Source organism: Anomaloglossus baeobatrachus, chromosome 6 (assembly GCF_048569485.1).
Source record: "Anomaloglossus baeobatrachus isolate aAnoBae1 chromosome 6, aAnoBae1.hap1, whole genome shotgun sequence".
NCBI classification, from domain to species: domain Eukaryota; kingdom Metazoa; phylum Chordata; class Amphibia; order Anura; family Aromobatidae; genus Anomaloglossus; species Anomaloglossus baeobatrachus.
This window is the reverse complement of record NC_134358.1, coordinates 60,083,289-60,101,647: the sequence shown is the minus strand read 5'-3', so window position 1 is coordinate 60,101,647 and position 18,359 is coordinate 60,083,289. Positions and strand designations below refer to the sequence as shown.

The 18,359-nt window shown below is 39.5% G+C and overlaps 1 protein-coding gene across 7 annotated transcripts in view; it reads right to left on the bottom strand.

The window, feature by feature from the left end:
- The window catches only part of CSMD3 (CUB and Sushi multiple domains 3), a 2,007,504-nt gene that overhangs the window by 352,588 nt on the left and 1,636,557 nt on the right, over window positions 1-18,359 (bottom strand). For all 7 annotated transcript variants that reach the window (XM_075352941.1, XM_075352934.1, XM_075352935.1 and 4 more), the window contains one exon: window positions 2,044-2,232. In XM_075352941.1, coding sequence (XP_075209056.1) covers window positions 2,044-2,232 — 189 coding nt within the window. The remainder of the gene's footprint in view (window positions 1-2,043; window positions 2,233-18,359) is intronic.

The following is an 18,359-nucleotide window of genomic DNA, read 5'->3' as shown; positions in this document are numbered from 1 at the left end:
TTATTGTATCTTTATCTACATGATCCTGTATCAACAGGGAGGAAGTAAAGGGCTGACCTCCTTCAAGTTACCTCCTACTTTGCCTCTTATTGTATCTTTATCTACCTGGTCCTGTGTCAACAGGGAGGAAGTAGAGGGCTGATATCCTTCAAGTTACCTCCTACTTTGCCTCTTATTGTATCTTTATCTACCTGATCCCGTGTCAACAGGGAGGAAGTAGAGGGCTGATGTCCTTCAAGTTACCTTCTACTTTGCCTCTTATTGTATCTTTATCTACCTGATCCTGTGTCAACAGGGACGAAGTAAAGGGCTGATGTCCTTCAAGTTACCTCCTACTTTGCCTCTTATTGTATCTTTATCTACCTGGTCCTGTGTCAACAGGGAGGAGAGAAAGGGCTGATGTCCTTCAAGTTACCTCCTACTTTGCCTCCCATGTATCTTTATCTACCTGGCCCTGTATTAACAGGTAGGAAGTAAAAGGCTGCAGTCCTTCAAGCTACCTCCTACTTTGCTTCCTATTAAAATTAAAAGGGAATTTTCAACACATTCGCTATCGAAGGTTGGTATATAGTAGTAATGGACACTCTGTTAAAAGCTAATGAATATGATCTAGTCCACATGAAATTACAATTTAATAGGTCCATCAAGAGCCAAGCCTGGAGTCCACTCAGTGATTTACATATGCTCAGGAGTCCATGCTGATCACTAGCTGCAAGATAACCCCACTCCTGCTGACTTACAGCTTTCCACCTTTTCTCTTTATGCACAGCCAAATTGTGAAAGCTGTCAGGAGGTTGAGTATGTTGACTTTAACCTTTCAATTTTTATTACTAAATTAAAAACTTGTCTATACACACTGAAATATATATTCTACCAGATTTGAAGGTGGATCACCAAGTTACCACTTCACTTTAAACATCTTTTAATGCAGAAATACAATTTTTAAGGCTGAAATGCAAAAGTCTATAATTGATTATTAATTTTTTATATGCCCAACACTTGGATATGTGCCTTTTAATATTGTCCTATAATGGAACACCAAAACTAGAAAGAACTCTTAAAAAATGGACAAAAGAAAAGCTCTCACAATGTTTGATAGTCCTCTTGAGTAGAGATGAGCGAACCTGAGGTTCGGTTTTTGAACCGAACACCAAATTTATAAATCGAAGTTTAGGTTTGAGGTTTTGTGCCTTAAGCGCAAACAAAACTCATGCAAGCAAGGCTGTGCTCAGGGACGCCCGGTGCTCAGCCCTGTACGAGCTGCTTTCAGGGCTTGAACGCACACACTGGGGGTAACAACAGAGTGATCACATGTAGTGTACAATATAAAAACAAAGCTTGAAAAAGCCTGCCCTCCCTCCCCCGGAAGTGATCTGCTTGTGACTGGTTGTATGTGGGCGGAGACTCAAAATGCCAATCAGTGACTTGATCTGGGGTTCGGGTCAAGCTCAAGCCTGTGGAGCTAGGCTCATTTGCCGCCGGCAAACTGAGCCTCAACGGAATTACTTATCTCTACTCTTGAGTTTTTGTAGACGTCTTGTAGAAATCTTATCAAAAACTGAAGAACAAGGAGTAAATAATGCAAGACAAAGTTATTCATATATCAAATACACAAAACATTATAACACAGTATGTAAAAGAGGACAAAAAATGCTGCATGAGTATACAACAAGGAGAAAGGGGAAATGCAAGTATATAGCTGTCAAAATTGACAATCATATGCATAGACAGAGGCAGAATGAGCCTAAAGAATAAATTACTCCTACATGTAAAACTATGTCTCATATAAAGTGCATGTGCCTACATTACATAGAAATCTTGTAGACAAAACAGGTGTAATTTTTTTTTTCTTTCATTTCATGAGGTGGAGGCTGATAATTGGGGGATAACAGTTTCTAGACTAATATGGCAGATAAGTGCTATGTGCAATAAGTGTTGGCTCCTGTTGTATTCAGTTTTAGGGTTGTTAGAAGAAGGGGGTCTGTCAATTAGCTCTATAGTCCGTCATCATGCAAAATAGTGAGCGAGACATGAATACTATACCGTCACAGCGAGGTATCGGATGATTCCAGTTACGGCTCACTCCATGCAGACATGTGAGGGCAGATTCTCCAATCAAAGAATAACCAGCGTAACACTCAAAAGATATAGTGTGTCCAACAGTGAAATCACTCCCAATTACAAAGCCATTGCGAAATGGCCGAGGATCAGGACAGCTCTGCAACTGGTATGCTAAGAACAGAAATAAGAAGACACACATAAGAAGTAATATCAGCTATGTATCGGAGAGAAAAACAGTTCTAAACCCTTCTATGTACACATTATTTGTTTCAGAGCATACTGGTGTTAGTATCAGTATAAGACACAAAGAAAACTTTTTGTTAGTATCCTTACTACTTTAAAGTCATTAAAAAAAATAAAAATCATCATGAAATAAAAATTAATTTGTATAGAATACACTTTGGTGTTACAATTCAATGTAGTCTGAAAAGGAGCAGAACAAAACTTCAGCATGTGTTATAGAAGTAGAGATTTTCCCAAATTTTAAGACTGATGGCTAAACTTTAGCTTACATGTGTTCTCCTTCACTTTTGCTTTAATTTAGCTGAACAAGTGGTAGAAAGATAGGAATAATTCTGTGCTGCTGATGCTAGATTCAAGAAATCCGAAAGATGCAGTATAGGACTGGACCATGGAGTTTATTCTCAACGCATTTTGAAGTTGAAACAAATTCTTCATCACAAGAACTACAATATAGTAGATGGTGGTTCTCCAGATGAAGAAGTTGTTTCAACGTTATCAATATATTATTCTTTATTGTGCATCTCCTGATGAAGAAGTTGTTTTTTTTATATCCTACTCCATATTGTGGTTCTACTGATGACAAAGTTGATTCAACTTCGAAACGCATTGAAAATAAACTACATAGTCCAACGCTATGCTATGCCTTCCAGATTTCTTAAATCTAGCATCAGTAACGCAATCTTCTACTCCTATCCTCCTACTACTTGTTCTACACGGCGGTATCTCCAAAGCTGAAGGTATTACAGCAGTTGTCATATCTTGATTTTTCATTTGTGGGTTAAACAAGCCCAAAAGATGAGTGATTCTTATAACCCTCACCTAGACCAATTTTTCTGCTGAATAAGACCCTGTTGTGCTTGGTGTCGCCTTCTTTTCCATTTGATTTGGCTGAAAACTTACTAGAAAATCCTTTCACAGTCTGTGATCCACATCACAACCACTGTACTGCCACATAAAGGCTCGCATTGTATAAACCTCTCCGGACAGAATTTAGCAAATTTATGACTTTTTTCAGACCTTGCAATGTCACACCTACATAACATATTACACATCTTTGGATGTTTGTAAGTCTTCAATAATTTATTATAAACCCCAGCTGGAGTTGCAGTTGCAGGACAGCTAATTACATAATCAAGATATTTTAACAATAACAATGAAGAGTCAAGTAGATGGGTTCAAGTGTTGGGTTTAGATAAAGAAACAGGAGCAGGTTCTTGTTCCTGTTGTCTTGTGAGGAAACCAAATGCAGCACAATAGACATCAGAGAGTCTTGAGTGTAAGGAGTAGGTCATGTAGGAGACTTACACCCTACATTGCTGAGCTTCATATCATGGTTACAGCCAGGAATTATTACCCAACCACAGAATGATTGAGCGACAGACTAGAACTGTGCTAAAACCACCATATTCTAAACACCTCTTTAAGAAAAGAAGTTTGGCATTACTAAAGTGGCATTTTAGTGTAACTAATACATCTGTAAACTCTTTTTCTGCGGCCATCAAGAATATGACACGTACTGTATAACCATTAAGGTTTGACCCTTTGAGAAAGCATTACAAACTATAGCCTCATCCCCCTGATGAAGCTAGTTATGGTGAAACATGTTGGGGAGGCTGTTAGCTGAATGGTTTTAAATAGGCAGTGTATGGTGAAATTGATATACAGTATACAATATAATAGGATGCTGGTCCACTTTATAGTGAGCTTCGGTCCACGGCCGATTGTTTCACTTCCTTAAAGATGATTTAATCCTTCATCCTATATGCCATTTTAAATTTTGTCATTTAATTTGGGTAATAATAAAAGTTAATTTTTAATGATCCTTAGTTATGGTGCCTCTAGTTGTCTTTTGGGCAAATTGTGTTTAACATTACAAACTGTGACTACACCATTTTTACTCTTCTCGGTGGTCACCCTTGCATGTAAATCCTATCTCGATTATCTTACACCCCCAAAAATTACAGTTGATGGAAGTAAACCTCAGCCGGGGAGAATCCTAAGACCATTTTGTCCAAAATAAAAAGATTCCCAAAGAAGAGACCATTTTAAAATTATACACATACTGGTCTAGGGTATCAAGACTAGAGAGCTAAACATTCACCAAACTCTTTTACGCTAAAGAAGAGAAATCTAAAAACGTTTTTTTTTTTTTATAGATTTGTCCTTTTGTTTCTACAATGACGATATATATAAATGTATCTACCAACACAAAGTGTTAATACACAAAATATCTCAGCTGGAGCGCACCATGACTTCTATTTGCATAAAATTTCACAGCTTGAAAATCAGGGATTTTTTTATACTAAAGACAAAATTTGCATATTAATAAGTTAAAACATTATCTCTCAGTTCTTTATAACACTGCAAAATAATAAAGGAACTTTTATTTAAAGTTGAAGATGCAGAAAGTTGTTAAAAAAAGTTTCTTACTTATTCTCACCACGAAGAAGTGAATCATTCTAGGCAACATTATTTATAACTGCCATTGATTTCTAATGGATGATTAATCTAACAGGGACATATTTTGGGGGACAGGTGGCTAAAGGGTTTACTTAATTTGGAGCAAAAGTTTATTTTTTCCCTCAGAATTAATTGGAAACACCTTAACCAACCTTAATCGCTATGGATATTAATGTAGCAGTGTTCAAATTCGTATCAGAAAATCCTCCATTGCTGATTCCATTGCAATTTACTTTAAAGCTAGAACAAAGGATGCTTTACACGCTGTGACATTGCTAGCGATAGCTAGCGATGTCATGCGTGATAGCATCCACCCATGTCGCTGTTTCGTCATGGGGGTGATCGCTGCCGTAGCGAACAATATCGCTATGGCAGCGTCACACACACATACATGCTTAGCGACATCACTGGAGACACCGAACAATCTCTCCTTTAAGGGGGAGGTTTGTTCGGCATTACAGCGGCGTCACTAAGAGACTGCCCAATAGCAGAGGAGGGGAGGAGATGAGCGGCCGGAACATGCCACCCACCTCCTTCCTTCCTCATTGCCGGTTGACACAGGTAAGGAGATGTTCGTCGTTCCTGCGGTGTCACACATAGCGATGAGTGGTACCGCAGGAACGACGAACAACCAGCGGCATGCACCACCAACGATATTATGAAAAGGAGCGACGTGTCAATCATCAACGATTTTTGCCATTTTTGCGATCGTTGATCGTCGCTCCTAGCTGTCACACGCTGCGATGTCGCTAACGACGCCGGATGTGCGTCACAAACACCGTGACCGCAACGATATATCGTTAGCGATATTGCAGCATGTAAAGCACACTTATGTCCTCTACTAGAATAATGAACAACCTTGGTATGAAACAATGAGTGGAGGATCACAGTGATAATACCTGGAAGGAAACCTGATTCCACCAATGAAAGGGTTGCCAATCCAATAAATGTATTAGTTTTAGAAAACACCCTAATTTCAATATTGAATAATAATACAAATAACAATATAAATAACAATAAATAGTATTCGACTCCACTGATCACCTAACAGTCTCATTCCGACCCCCAGATTTTCCTACTGCTGTCTATTTCTTGGTCCGGTCTCAAAACACTGGAAATGCAAGAAATGCACAACTGCCAATCACTAGTATTTTGTTTGAGTGTTGGGCAGGACCAAAAAGCTAAGACTAGTGGTTGACCTGGAGAGAATCTACATGACAGTGGTATGGGATCAGTGGAGGTAAGTATTGTTTTATTTCTTTTATTCTGAATCTTTAAAAAAAAGCAAAAAAACACAATATTTTATTTCAACTAAAATGATGATGTAGCTCCAATTGTTTGGTTTTACAAGGTGGAAAATGAGAAAATTGAACAACAATTATTTACACAATTTCTTCCAAATCCGTAAATACCCAATATGTGGAAAGAAACTGCTGTTTTGATATACACTGAGAGGCAAAAGAGTAACAATGTGATTAACTTTTGACTTTAAAGGTTCCATATCTCATCATCCACTAGTTTTGAACATGATATTACATTCATTTTGTAGCCAAACATCTTGGCCATCTCATACATTAATTTGACTTGCAACTACTTAGCATATGATTAGTTTTGCAGAATCTTGTTGTTATGTAAGTGCATTGCTACTGTTTTGCTCTTAAAAACTTAAATTTTCATATTATTTTGGCAGTATTTTGTAAATCTACCTTTGGCTTTCCACACTGCCTAAATCCTTCCGGGCATGCACCCGATCAGACTCAAGCATGTCTTGACCTAAATCTGATCCCAGGTCTCTTCTTTACACTCCCAGTATTGGTACATACTGTCGACTCACGTGGGTATCTTTACAGCTTTTTCTTCAACTTTATCCTCATGTGTTCAATTGTGTTGAGATTTGGGGACTGTGAAGGAAAATCCAGCAGCTCTTCATTATTATTGAACCATTTATTTGCCAATCTCAACATGTGCTTCGCACCATTATCCAACAAGTTATCCAACAGGTCGTTATCCAACAAGTACAAAGCAATTTGTCTTGTTGGATACTCACATATATCTCAACATTGAGACCACCATCGATCCTGGTCGAGTATTTAATACCTTTGTCTGTGAAACACCCCCATATCATCAGGTTTCCTCCACCAAACATTACAGTTCCTTAAATTTCTCGATCTGCTAGTTTTGTTTTTCCTTGTCTCCTCCCCATTCATTTGCACCCATCAGACCACAGTCTATTGACTTTCTTTTCATCACTCTTGTTTCCAATCTTCTACTGTCCAATTTTTTTCCTTTTTTGCAAACTCGAGCCATCAAATGGTTTTTGCTTGGATGTCTATGATCTCACTATTGCAAAGCATATGAGCTACCTCCACGGCCATGTCAAACTCTTATGCCTTGTGATGAGCAAATTTTTGACTCCGATATTTTGCCTCCATGTTCATCTATTGGCTTTTGTATGGATGGTTAGACTATATTTGATATTTCTCCAACTTTAATGGCACTCACTTGATGCAGTTTGGCAACTTTCTTAGCCGAGACACCACTATCGGTGAGCTGCATGATACTTTTCCTTTTTTATTGGGAAATCTTCTTCATGGCTGCTCCTTGATTTAAACCAGTGACCTTTACCTTGATAATCAACCTTGAGCTATTAGGGAATGTGAGAACAGCTTGTAATTTGTAGTATATAGGAAGAAAAATAATTTTTTACCACCAGGAGCAAAACAGTAACAGATGCTAAATAATTTCAAGTCAATTTTATGTAGAAGATAGCCAAGATTAAATCGAAGACATCCTTTGCAGAGCCCCTGAGATACCAGAACAGCAGAAAACCTAACCTTCAAAAGTATCCATATTTTTATTATATATTAAGTATCAGATAATGCTTATGTACTTTTCTAATAACTTGAGTACAAGAGTTAGGTAATTGTTTCAAAGAAGGTATGATAAGGGTGCTTTACACATTTCACATCGCTTGCGATGTTGAGCGCGATAGCACCCGCCCCCGTCGCTCGTGCGACATTTGGTAATCTCTGCCATAGCGAACATTATCGCTACGGCAGCGTCACATGCACATACCTTGACAGCGATGTCGCTGTGACCACCAAACAATCCCTCCCTCAAGGGGGAGATGCGTTCGGCGTCATAGCGAAGTCACTGCGGCGTCACTAAGCGGCTGGCCAAAAGAAGCGGAAGGGCGGAGATGAGCGGGACGTAACATACCGCCCACCTCCTTCCTTCCTCATTGCCGGTGGAGGCAGGTAAGGAGATGTTCGTCGTTCCTGCAGTGTCAAACATAGCGATGTGTGATGCCGCAGGAACGATGAACAACATCGTACCTGTAGCAGCAGCGATATTAAGGAAAGGAGCGACGTGTCAACGATTCCCATTTTTTAGCGATTTTGCACTCGTTGATCGTCGCTCCTTGGTGTCACACGCTGCGATGTCGCTACTGGCGCCGGATGTGCGTCACTATCGACGTGACCCCGACGATATATCGGTAGCGATGTCGCAGCGTGTAAAGCACCCTTTAGACCAATGAAGAACATTGTGGCTGAACCTTCAACAAGCCAACCTCAAATGAGAATATAAAGGAAATATGAGCCAGAAATGGATTTGGTTAAATGTAAAAGCAATACATATGCCAGGTGCAAAGTGTATTGTGCTTGCTTTTTAGCTGGCTGCTGTATGTCAGACATCTGGGCTTTCCTGGAGCCTCCTTGAGTCACGCCGCAAATTCATCCGGGACCTCATCTGCTCTCACCACACTATTATCCTCATGCCCTATGCATCTGACTTGGTCCATGATTTTACTCTTTGGAGACATTAAAGGCAAAAAATAAATGTTTGAAAAGGTTTTGCAAAATTTTACTTTAGACAATGAAATATTAGTAAATGTGACGAGGTTTGATTTAATACCTCCACATTATATTATCATTCAATCGTGTATGGAACTAGAATTCAATAACATTCACTTTAATGTCAATGTGAGGAAAGCTGCCGATCTATCACATTTTCACTTCTTTTATTTTTTATTATAGGGAACATTATTTTAAATGACTAAATTAACTTTCTTCTTTCAGGACAATTAAATCTTTTCTTTAGATTTTTGATTTATGAGAGGGTTGGTCTTATAAAAACACCGGTTTCAGAAACACAAAAAAATTGCAATTTCTTCTAATTATGGTATTAAATTGATTATTTAATTCTGACAAAATCAATTACTTTGTGCATATTTCCTTTCTGTAAGCTCAGTCACTTTCCCTCCAATATCCAACCACTTCCTGGGAAAGTTTAAAAATGTCTTTTTCTAACCCCTTCAGCGCCCAGGCGTTTTCCGTTTTTCTGGGGGGTTTTTTTGCTCCCCTTCTTTCGAGAGCCGTACCTTTTTTATTTTTCTGTCAATCTTGACATATGAGGGCTTGTTTTTTGCGGGACAAGTTTTAGTTTTAAAGGAAACTATAAGTTTTACAATATATTGCACTGGAAAAAGCAAAAAAATTCCAAGTGTTGAAAAACTTAAAAAAAAGTATGATTGCACAATAGTTTATGAGATATTTTATTCACCATGTTCACTATATGGTAAAACTGATGTGTTGGTGTGATGCCTCAGGTCGGTGCAAGTTTGTAGAAACCAAACATGTATAGGTTTGCTTGTATCTAAGAGGTTAAAAAAATTCACAATTTTGTCCAAAAAAAGTGGCTCACGTTTTGCGCCATTTTCCGAAACCCGTAGCGTTCTAATTTTTCGGGATGTATGGCTCGGTGATGGCTTATTTTTTGTCTTGATATGACATTTGTAATGGAATTAGTTTTGCACCAATGCTGATTGCCTGTTATTGCATTTTGCGCAAAACTTGCGGTGACCAAAAAACGTACTTTTGGCGTTTGGAATTTTTTTTCCGCTACGCCGTTCACCAATCAGATTAATTTATTTTATATTTTGATAGATCGGGCATTTCTGAACGTGGCAATACCAAATATGTGTTTATTTTTTAATTTTTTTTACCCTTTAGTTTTCAATGGGGCGAAATGGGGGTGATTTTTTATTTTTTTTTTTTATTTTTTAACTTTTTTTTATTTTACTAATTCCCCTAGGGGCAGGCCGCGGCGATGATAGTGACATGATCCATGACGTATTCCGTACGTCATGGGTCGTTAAGGGGCTAAATTGACTGACAAATTGAACATCAATTGTTGTATACTTAAAGGGGAAAACATATTTAGGCCTCTGCCACACTTACGTGACAAAACGTAATAACACACGGAGAAAGGAAAGCCCCGCCTTACCTGCATCATCCGGCGCTGTCTGTTGTGCTGAATGACAGCGTCCGGCCAAAGCCATGCCCCGCTGATGCTGCTTCCGGCCCCCAGTGAAGAAGATGCATTGTTCAAATTCACTGGGGGACGGGTGCAGGGGACAACCCCGGCAGCGACTGCAGATATGGTGGAGGTATGTGTTTTTATTATTTTTACACTGACACGTGTCTTTCTCCAGCGCGTGTCACACGGAACCGCATCCACACTACATCCGTGTGGTACGGGTGCGGGCCGTGTGACACCCGTGCTGCCGGAGCAACATGGACATGTCAGCGGTTTTACAAAAAGGGCCCACGTAAGTACGGAACGGACACACGTTCCGTTCCTGAATACTTACGTGTGTCCAAAACAATATCAATACATAGGACCACGTGGGCCCGTGTCTCCGGTACATGAAAAAAAAGGCACACACGTACCAGAGGCACGTGAGTGTGGCAGAGGCCTTAAGGTTGTCCATATAAAGGCCAAAGGGGTGACCCTATCAACCATAGCAAGAGAAATAATCCAGATATGCTCCAGATTCCGGTGCCCTTATAAGTCTATGGGGACCAGAATCCAAAGATTAAAAATGTTTGTGGGGGAGACAGGGGGGTAGGAGCACGCATGGTATACTCACCCGAGGCTTTGTCATGGCAGCAAACTCCTTCCTGTCACACTTTTCCCTTCCGGACCCGACAATTCAATATTCATTGTTTTGCCCGCCCACCGGTGCATGTATTTGGTTGCAGTTAGATGCGCCCCCACCTTGAGTGGCAGCGTGTCAGCTGACTGCAACCAATCACAGGCAGCAGGACAGCCGGTGAGCGGGGAAAGCAATGCAAGTGTCTGCGGGTCAGTATGGTGAACGTTCATGTGTTTCAGAAACACATGCAAGTTCCTCTCAGAAGTGTGCACAGTTGTGCTGGTGATGCAGCTTTTTTTTCTTTATTATTTAAATAAAAAAAAAAACGATGTGCGGTCCCCCCTAATTTTCATCTCCAGCCCGCAGCCGCTCGGTATTGCCGCATCTATTATATGTGACAATCTCGGTGCTTTACCGGCTCTTCTCGATTGCCCTGGTGCAGTGGAAATTGGGGTAACAAGGGGTTAATAGCAACACACAGCTGCTACTAAACCCTAGGTTAGTGATAGCACAGGCGTCTATGAGATACCTGCATCACAAACCTGTAAATGAAAATAAATAAACAGAGACACAGAGAAAAATCCCTTATTTGAAATAGCGTACAAAATACACACCCTCCTTCACCTCTTATTAACCCCCAACACCCTGCAGGTCCTGCATAATACGCATGAGGTCCCACGCCACTTCAGCTCTGCCACATAACACAGTCAGCGGCCATAGAGCACAACCGCTGGCTGTGCAGATAAGGACTGAGACGCAATGACTGCACAGCAGGCAGATACTGTCACAGGTTGGGGGCACGTCTACCTGCAACCAATCACAGACAAGAGGATGGGTAGTGGGTGGGGAAAACACAGGAAGTTGTGTGTATATGATGCACAGTACAGGAAGTGAATGCGCGACCTGGAAGCAGTGTGCCGCCATGACACAGAGTCTCGGTAAGTATGAAACGCTGTTTTATTGCTGTTTTTTTTTTATTTTCCAAATGTTTTCCCCAGTGCCGGATCTGGATCGTGCACACGGAATCCCGGGTCCGGCACCCGGGCATCTTTAAATCTACGAGGATACGGACTTTTACAGTTCGGATCCGCTCAGTCCTTGTAATCATTTTAACACTGCACATGGAATTGCTCTGCAGTTCAGCACTGAACAGGGTAAGGATATGTCTCGTCATACAGTGTCACAATGTTTAAGAGCATTTGGACTGAAAGCCCAATCTGCAGTGATCAAACCTCTCATTAGCAGAAAGAATTAAAAGGCTAGACTCACCTTTGGTGAGCAGTATATTATGTGGACAGAGAAGTGGTCCACAGTTCATTTTAGTGATGAAAGAAAGTCTAATTTATTTTGGTCTGATGTTCGTTGAAAAACTGGGGTAAGGCTGAACCCAACGTGTGTTAAGAAGTCAGTGAACTGTGATGGAGGAAGTGTCATGGTTTGGGGAATGTTTTCTACAGCAGGAGTTGGACCTCTCATATAGCTACATGGCAGAGTGAATGCAAGTGTGTATTAGAACCTTCTTCAAAAACATGTGGATCCTTACTTGCGTTCATCACTTAATCAGCCAGCAATTTCCATGCAGGACAATGCCCCTGTCACACAGCAAAATAGATAAAGCTGAAACTGAAAACATTGAAACAATGAAATGACCAGCCCAGAGTCCTGATCTAAACCCAATAGAAAACCTCTGAAAAATCCTTGGTGACAAAGTGGTGGTCAAGAAACCCACAACAGTTAAAGAACTATGAAAAAGACTGGAAGAAGAGTGGACCAAAATCACACCAGAGCAGTGTGAGAGACTAGTGATGACCTGTGGCTGCAGATGTGCTGAAGTCATTCACAGCGACGGCGGGTACACGTCCTACTGATCAATGACTGTTGTTATCTTCAGAAAATTTACTTATAATCTTTCTCTGTGCTACAGTCATTGCTGTTCTCTAATTACAGTCATATGAAAAAGTTTGGGCACCCCTATTAATGTTAACCTTTTTTCTTTATAACAATTTGGGTTTTTGCAACAGCTATTTCAGTTTCATATATCTAATAACTGATGGACTCAGTAATATTTCTGGATTGAAATGAGGTTTATTGTACTAACAGAAAATGTGCAATCCACATTTAAACAAAATTTGACTGGTGCAAAAGTATGGGCACCCTTATCAATTTCTTGATTGGAACACTCCTAATTACTTTTTACTGACTTACTAAAGCACTAAATTGGTTTTGTAACCTCACTGAGCTTTGAACTTCATAGGCAGGTGTATCCAATCATAAGAAAAGGTATTTAAGGTGGCCACTTGCAAGTTGTTCTCCTATTTGAATCTCCTATGAAGAGTGGCATCATGGGCTCCTCAAAACAACTCTCAAATGATCTGAAAACAAATATTATTCAACATAGTTGTTCAGGGGAAGGATACAAAAAGTTGTCTCAGAGATTTAAACTGTCAGTTTCCACTGTGAGGAACATATTAGGGAAATGGAAGAACACAGGTACAGTTCTTGTTAAGCCCAGAAGTGGCAGGCCAAGAAAAATATCAGAAAGGCAGAGAAGAAGAATGGTGAGAACAGTCAAGGACAATCCACAGACCACCTCCAAAGACCTGCAGCATCATCTTGCTGCAGATGGTGTCAATGTTCATCAGTCAACAATACAGCGCACTTTGCACAAGGAGAAGCTATATGGAAGAGTGAAGTGAAAGAAGCCGTTTCTGCAAGCACGCCAGAAACAAAGTCGCCTGAGGTATACAAAAGCACATTTGGACAAGCCAGTTACATTTTGGAAGAAGGTCATGTGGACTGATGAAACAAAGATTGAGTTGTTTGGTCATACAAAAAGGCGTTATTGATGGAGGCAAAAAAACACGGCATTCCAAGAAAAGAACTTGCTACCCACAGCAGAATTTGGTGGAGGTTCCATCATGCTTTGGGGCTGTGTGGCCAATGCCGACACCGGGAATCTTACTAAAGTTGAGGGTCGCATGGATTCAACTCAGTATCAGCAGATTCTTGACAATAATGTGCAAGAATCAGTGACGAAGTTGAAGTTACGCAGGGGATGGATATTTCAGCAAGACAATGATCCAAAACACAGCTCCAAATCTACTCAGGCATTCATGCAGAGGAACAATTACAATGTTCTGGAATGGCCATCCCAGTCCCCAGACCTGAATATCATTGAAAATCTGTGGAATGCTCGGCGACCATCAAACTTAACTGAACTGGAATTGTTTTGTAAACAGGAATGGTCAAACATACCTTCATCCAGGATCCAGAAAATCATTAAAAGCTACAGGAAGCGACTATAGGCTGTAATTTTTCCAAAAGGAGGATCTACAAAATATTAATGTCACTTTTATGTTGAGGTGCCCATACTTTTGCACTGGTCAAATTTTGTTTAAATGCGGATTGCACATTTTCTGTTAGTACAATAAACCTCATGTCAATCCAGAAATATTACTGAGTCCATCAGTTATTAGATATATGAAACTGAAATAGCTGTTGCAAAAACCCAAATTGTTATAAAGAAAAAAGGTTAACATTAATAGGGGTGTACTTTTTCATATGACTGTATGATCATCATATTTTGGTCAAAATAAAGGGTTTATGGTGATGTACTTTGGGTGTTTTGTAAAACACTCTTCTAGTCGCAGGGTGCACCCCTTAAAAAAAACCCTTCAAATGTTCATCAATGTAGATTACATAATTACTGAAAAAAGCAAGTGATCATACACTGTTCTCTAATTTTGATCTCCAGTGTAGCACAGCTAGAGAATTAAAAAGAAAATCATATGCCTTCTATTGAATCTGTACTCCATTTAGTGTGTACTCAATTAGGGGTTGTGCCCTCCTGACTACAGAGATGCACTCTTCTTAACAATGCTTTTTGAGTTCTGTAGGGGTTTTGAGATATGGACTTCCACCGATCTGCAGGCAATTAATGAAGAGAGAGAAAAACTGTCCAAATGTTAAGTTGCTTTTTAAGGGGATAAAGATGAGTTAATATTTCACAAGCCATTGACCAAAGTCAAGTTAGGTGTTGAATTACAAGTTTTTTGTGCCGTAATATACCAAGAAAAACCTTATTTTATATGTACAAGTCTTTGGGACCACACACTACGGCTATATGCCAAAGTTTTAAAATTTAAATAAAATTTCTGTGAATATTCCAGACTTGTGAGAAAACAAATACAGTGAAACCTTGGATTACGAGCTTAATTGGTTCCGGGACTGCGCTCTTAAACCAAGTTACTCTAATATCAAAGCAAATTTTCCCATAGGAAATAATTGAAACACAGACAATTTGTTCCACGACCCAAAAATATTTACTGCATTTATACAAACTTATTACAGTAATACAATATAATGTACTGTATTCATATATAATTATTAGAGTACACTAATAATGTACAGAACAGAAAAAAACAAATTAAAATGCACTTTAGCTTACAATAGAATTGTTGGTGTGCGGGAGGTACTATAGAGAGAAAAATGATGTATAAATATGACATTTATTCTACTACAGTACACAAAAAAACACACCCCAAATTTATTCTCCCCAAAATAAGGGCAGAACTAAGCCAAATGTGGGGTAGGAAAACTGCACAGGCAGATTACAGCATAAGCAATGAGCTGCACTGGCTAGCACAAGTAAAGTACAATACCGTATCCACAAATGCAAATTGATAGACATGCTATATAGCATATACTGTACAATGGTGTACAGTAAACAGTATACAGTGCATATGTACAGTTGCCTCCACAGCGGGTCAGAGTTCGGTGAAAGGACAGATCCGGAAGGGTACACGGTGAGTATTTGCTCTTAATGCAAATCATTGCTCTTAATCCAAGTTACAAATTTTTAAAAAGCTTTGCTTGTCTTGCAAAACGCTCTCAAACCAAGTTACTCTTAATCCAAGGTTCCACTATATTTGAATTTATTGCCTTAAGTTTCATTTAAGATAAATAATGCTTTTTTGCAGAGGAATACTTGGAAAAATGCTACTCTTGAAAAGCTTTTAGCTGTGTTTTATTTGGAGTAAATCACATGAATTCTGGATGGGATTTTCCCCATTCCGCAGCATCTTACAATTTTCAGCAGTTCATTTGGGAAAACGTCAACCTGTCAAAGGCAATGTACATCTCTATGTCATACCTAGATGTCTTCACTAGCGTGTGACAATGCATGAGCAACTGTCTAAGAATATGTTTGATGAGATATTCAGGGTATATGACACAGTTATATTCACAGGTGAATTTTAGTTTTACAAACACAAGCGACCAACTAGTTGTCACAGTAGAGATTAGGGAATGCTGAATGCGGTGTACAAGAATAATTCAACCGGTATAATAATACTTCCAGCTTCTTCTCATCCACAAACTACAGAAGTGGCTCTTGGTGAATGCATATCCATTGGGACCCAAAGAAGTTCATACATTCATCATGGTCTGTTCACAGCCACCATAATCAGTGGCAATTTCAAAGTAATGTCATTGTTTACTGATCTTGATGATAGCCAACCATTTATTATTTATTATTATTATTATTATTTATTATTATAGCGCCATTTATTCCATGGTGCATTACATGTGAAAAGGGTATACATAATAGGGATAAGTACAATAATCATTAACAATACAAAGGCGGAGAGAGGACCCTGCCCGTGAGGGCTCTCTGTCTACAAGGGATAGGTGAGGATACAGTAGGTGAGGGTGGAGATGGTTGTGCGGTGCTATGGAGGACTGACGGTTACTACAGGTTGTAGGCTTGGCGGAAGAGGTGGGTCTTCAGGTTCCTTTTGAAGCTTTTCAATGTAGGTGAGAGTCTGATATGTTGTGGCAAAAAGTTCCAGAAGCTGGGGGATGAACGAAATGAAATGAAATCTTGGATGCAATTGTGGGAAAAAGAGATGCGAGGGGAGTAGAGAAAGAGATCTTGTGAAGAGATTATGTGCAGGTAAGTACCAGGAGAGTAGGTTACAGATGTATGGAGGAGACAGGTTGTAGATGGCTTTGTATGTCATGGTTAGGGTTTGAACTGGAGTCGTTGGGCAATGAGAAGCCAGTGAAGGGATTGGCAGAGAGGAGAGGGTGGGGAATAGCAAGGGGACAGATGGATTAGTCCAGCAGCATAGTTTAAAATGGATTGAAGGGGTGTAAGACCATTTGAAGGGAGGCCCCAGAGTAGGGGGTTGCAGTAGTGTAGGCAGGAGATAATAAGGGTATGCACTAATGTTCTTGTAGCTTCATGGGAAAAGAATATATGAATCCAGGAAATATTTTTGAGTTGTAGTCGGCAGGAGGTGAAGATGGTTTGGATGTGTGGCTTGAAGGAGCGAGCAGAATCAAGGGTCACCCCCAGGCAGCGAGCACAGGAGACTCGGGAGAGTGACAAGCCATTGACTTTGATGGATTGGTCAACTATCAACCCTCCTTACATATCTTGCAATTCTTCTCAAATTAGTTTAGTCATAATGATAATTCTACTGATCTGACTATAAGTTAGTCTTTAAGATAGATCTGTTTCTACCAATATTATAAGACTAAAGGACCAATGGCAAGGACTGATGTAAATATAAGGCAAGATTGGGCAAATGAAAGGGAACACTAACCTTGAAAACAATGGAAATATGAGTAAATATTCTAAACGCTTATCAAAATGAAGAAGAGAGAGGTCATATAGTACTAATTACAGCCACTAGACAATGTCTGGAACTATGTCATTTCCGGTGCACTTCACTTCACTCAGCTGATCAGTGGGGTTATCGGTAGTGGGAATCCCACCAATCTGAAATTGATGAGGTTACAGGAAAGATCTTGCAATAACATTCACAAGTAAATCACGTTGAATGGATCTGGACCACTTTCATTGTGGCACAGAAGCTTTAATCGGCTGATCATTGGGCATGTCGAAAATTAGGATCCAATGATCTTACTGTATGTAATTGACCTATTCTTCTTTTACGCAAAAAGGTGACACAAAGTGAACCATTGGGTAAAATCCAACAGGATGATTATACTGTATATTTATTATATTTCATATATGTTAGACTTGAAGACCAAAATGTGTTGTCTTTTTAACCATAACAAAAATCTTCAATTTTATGTTTCATTCCAGGACTGTTTCTATGGAAAGTGATTTTTTGAAAATTGGCACTATTTTTGTTTAACACCTAATAAAAGTTTTACAGTAGTTTTTTGAGATGTAAACACCTTTTAATACTTTTTTCTGGGCTATAGGCATGGATTCACAATCATAAGGTTTATTTTTGCAACATTTTACAACTATATTAAGGATTTGTGTTTACAAAACCTCAAATATCATCATTATGGGGGTTGCGTTATTCAGACGACCCCTGATTATATTGACGCTATCTCGAAGATCAGCTAATCGTCAGTTGTCCAGATTCTTTAACCTCTCACATCATCTGTCATTGCCCTGCATCCTGCCATACATTTCTTTTGTAGGAGTTGGAGGGTCAATTTTTATAAAATGTCAAGGGATGTATTAAAGCCTGACATATTACTTCTATAGCTGTTGTCATAGCAATGATTATTGCTGTAACCTCTGACTACTGCTGAGACACATACAACATGTAAGAAAGCAGATATCATTAACTTTCTCCAGGGACTGTTAGAGACTAATATGAGAATTCATCAT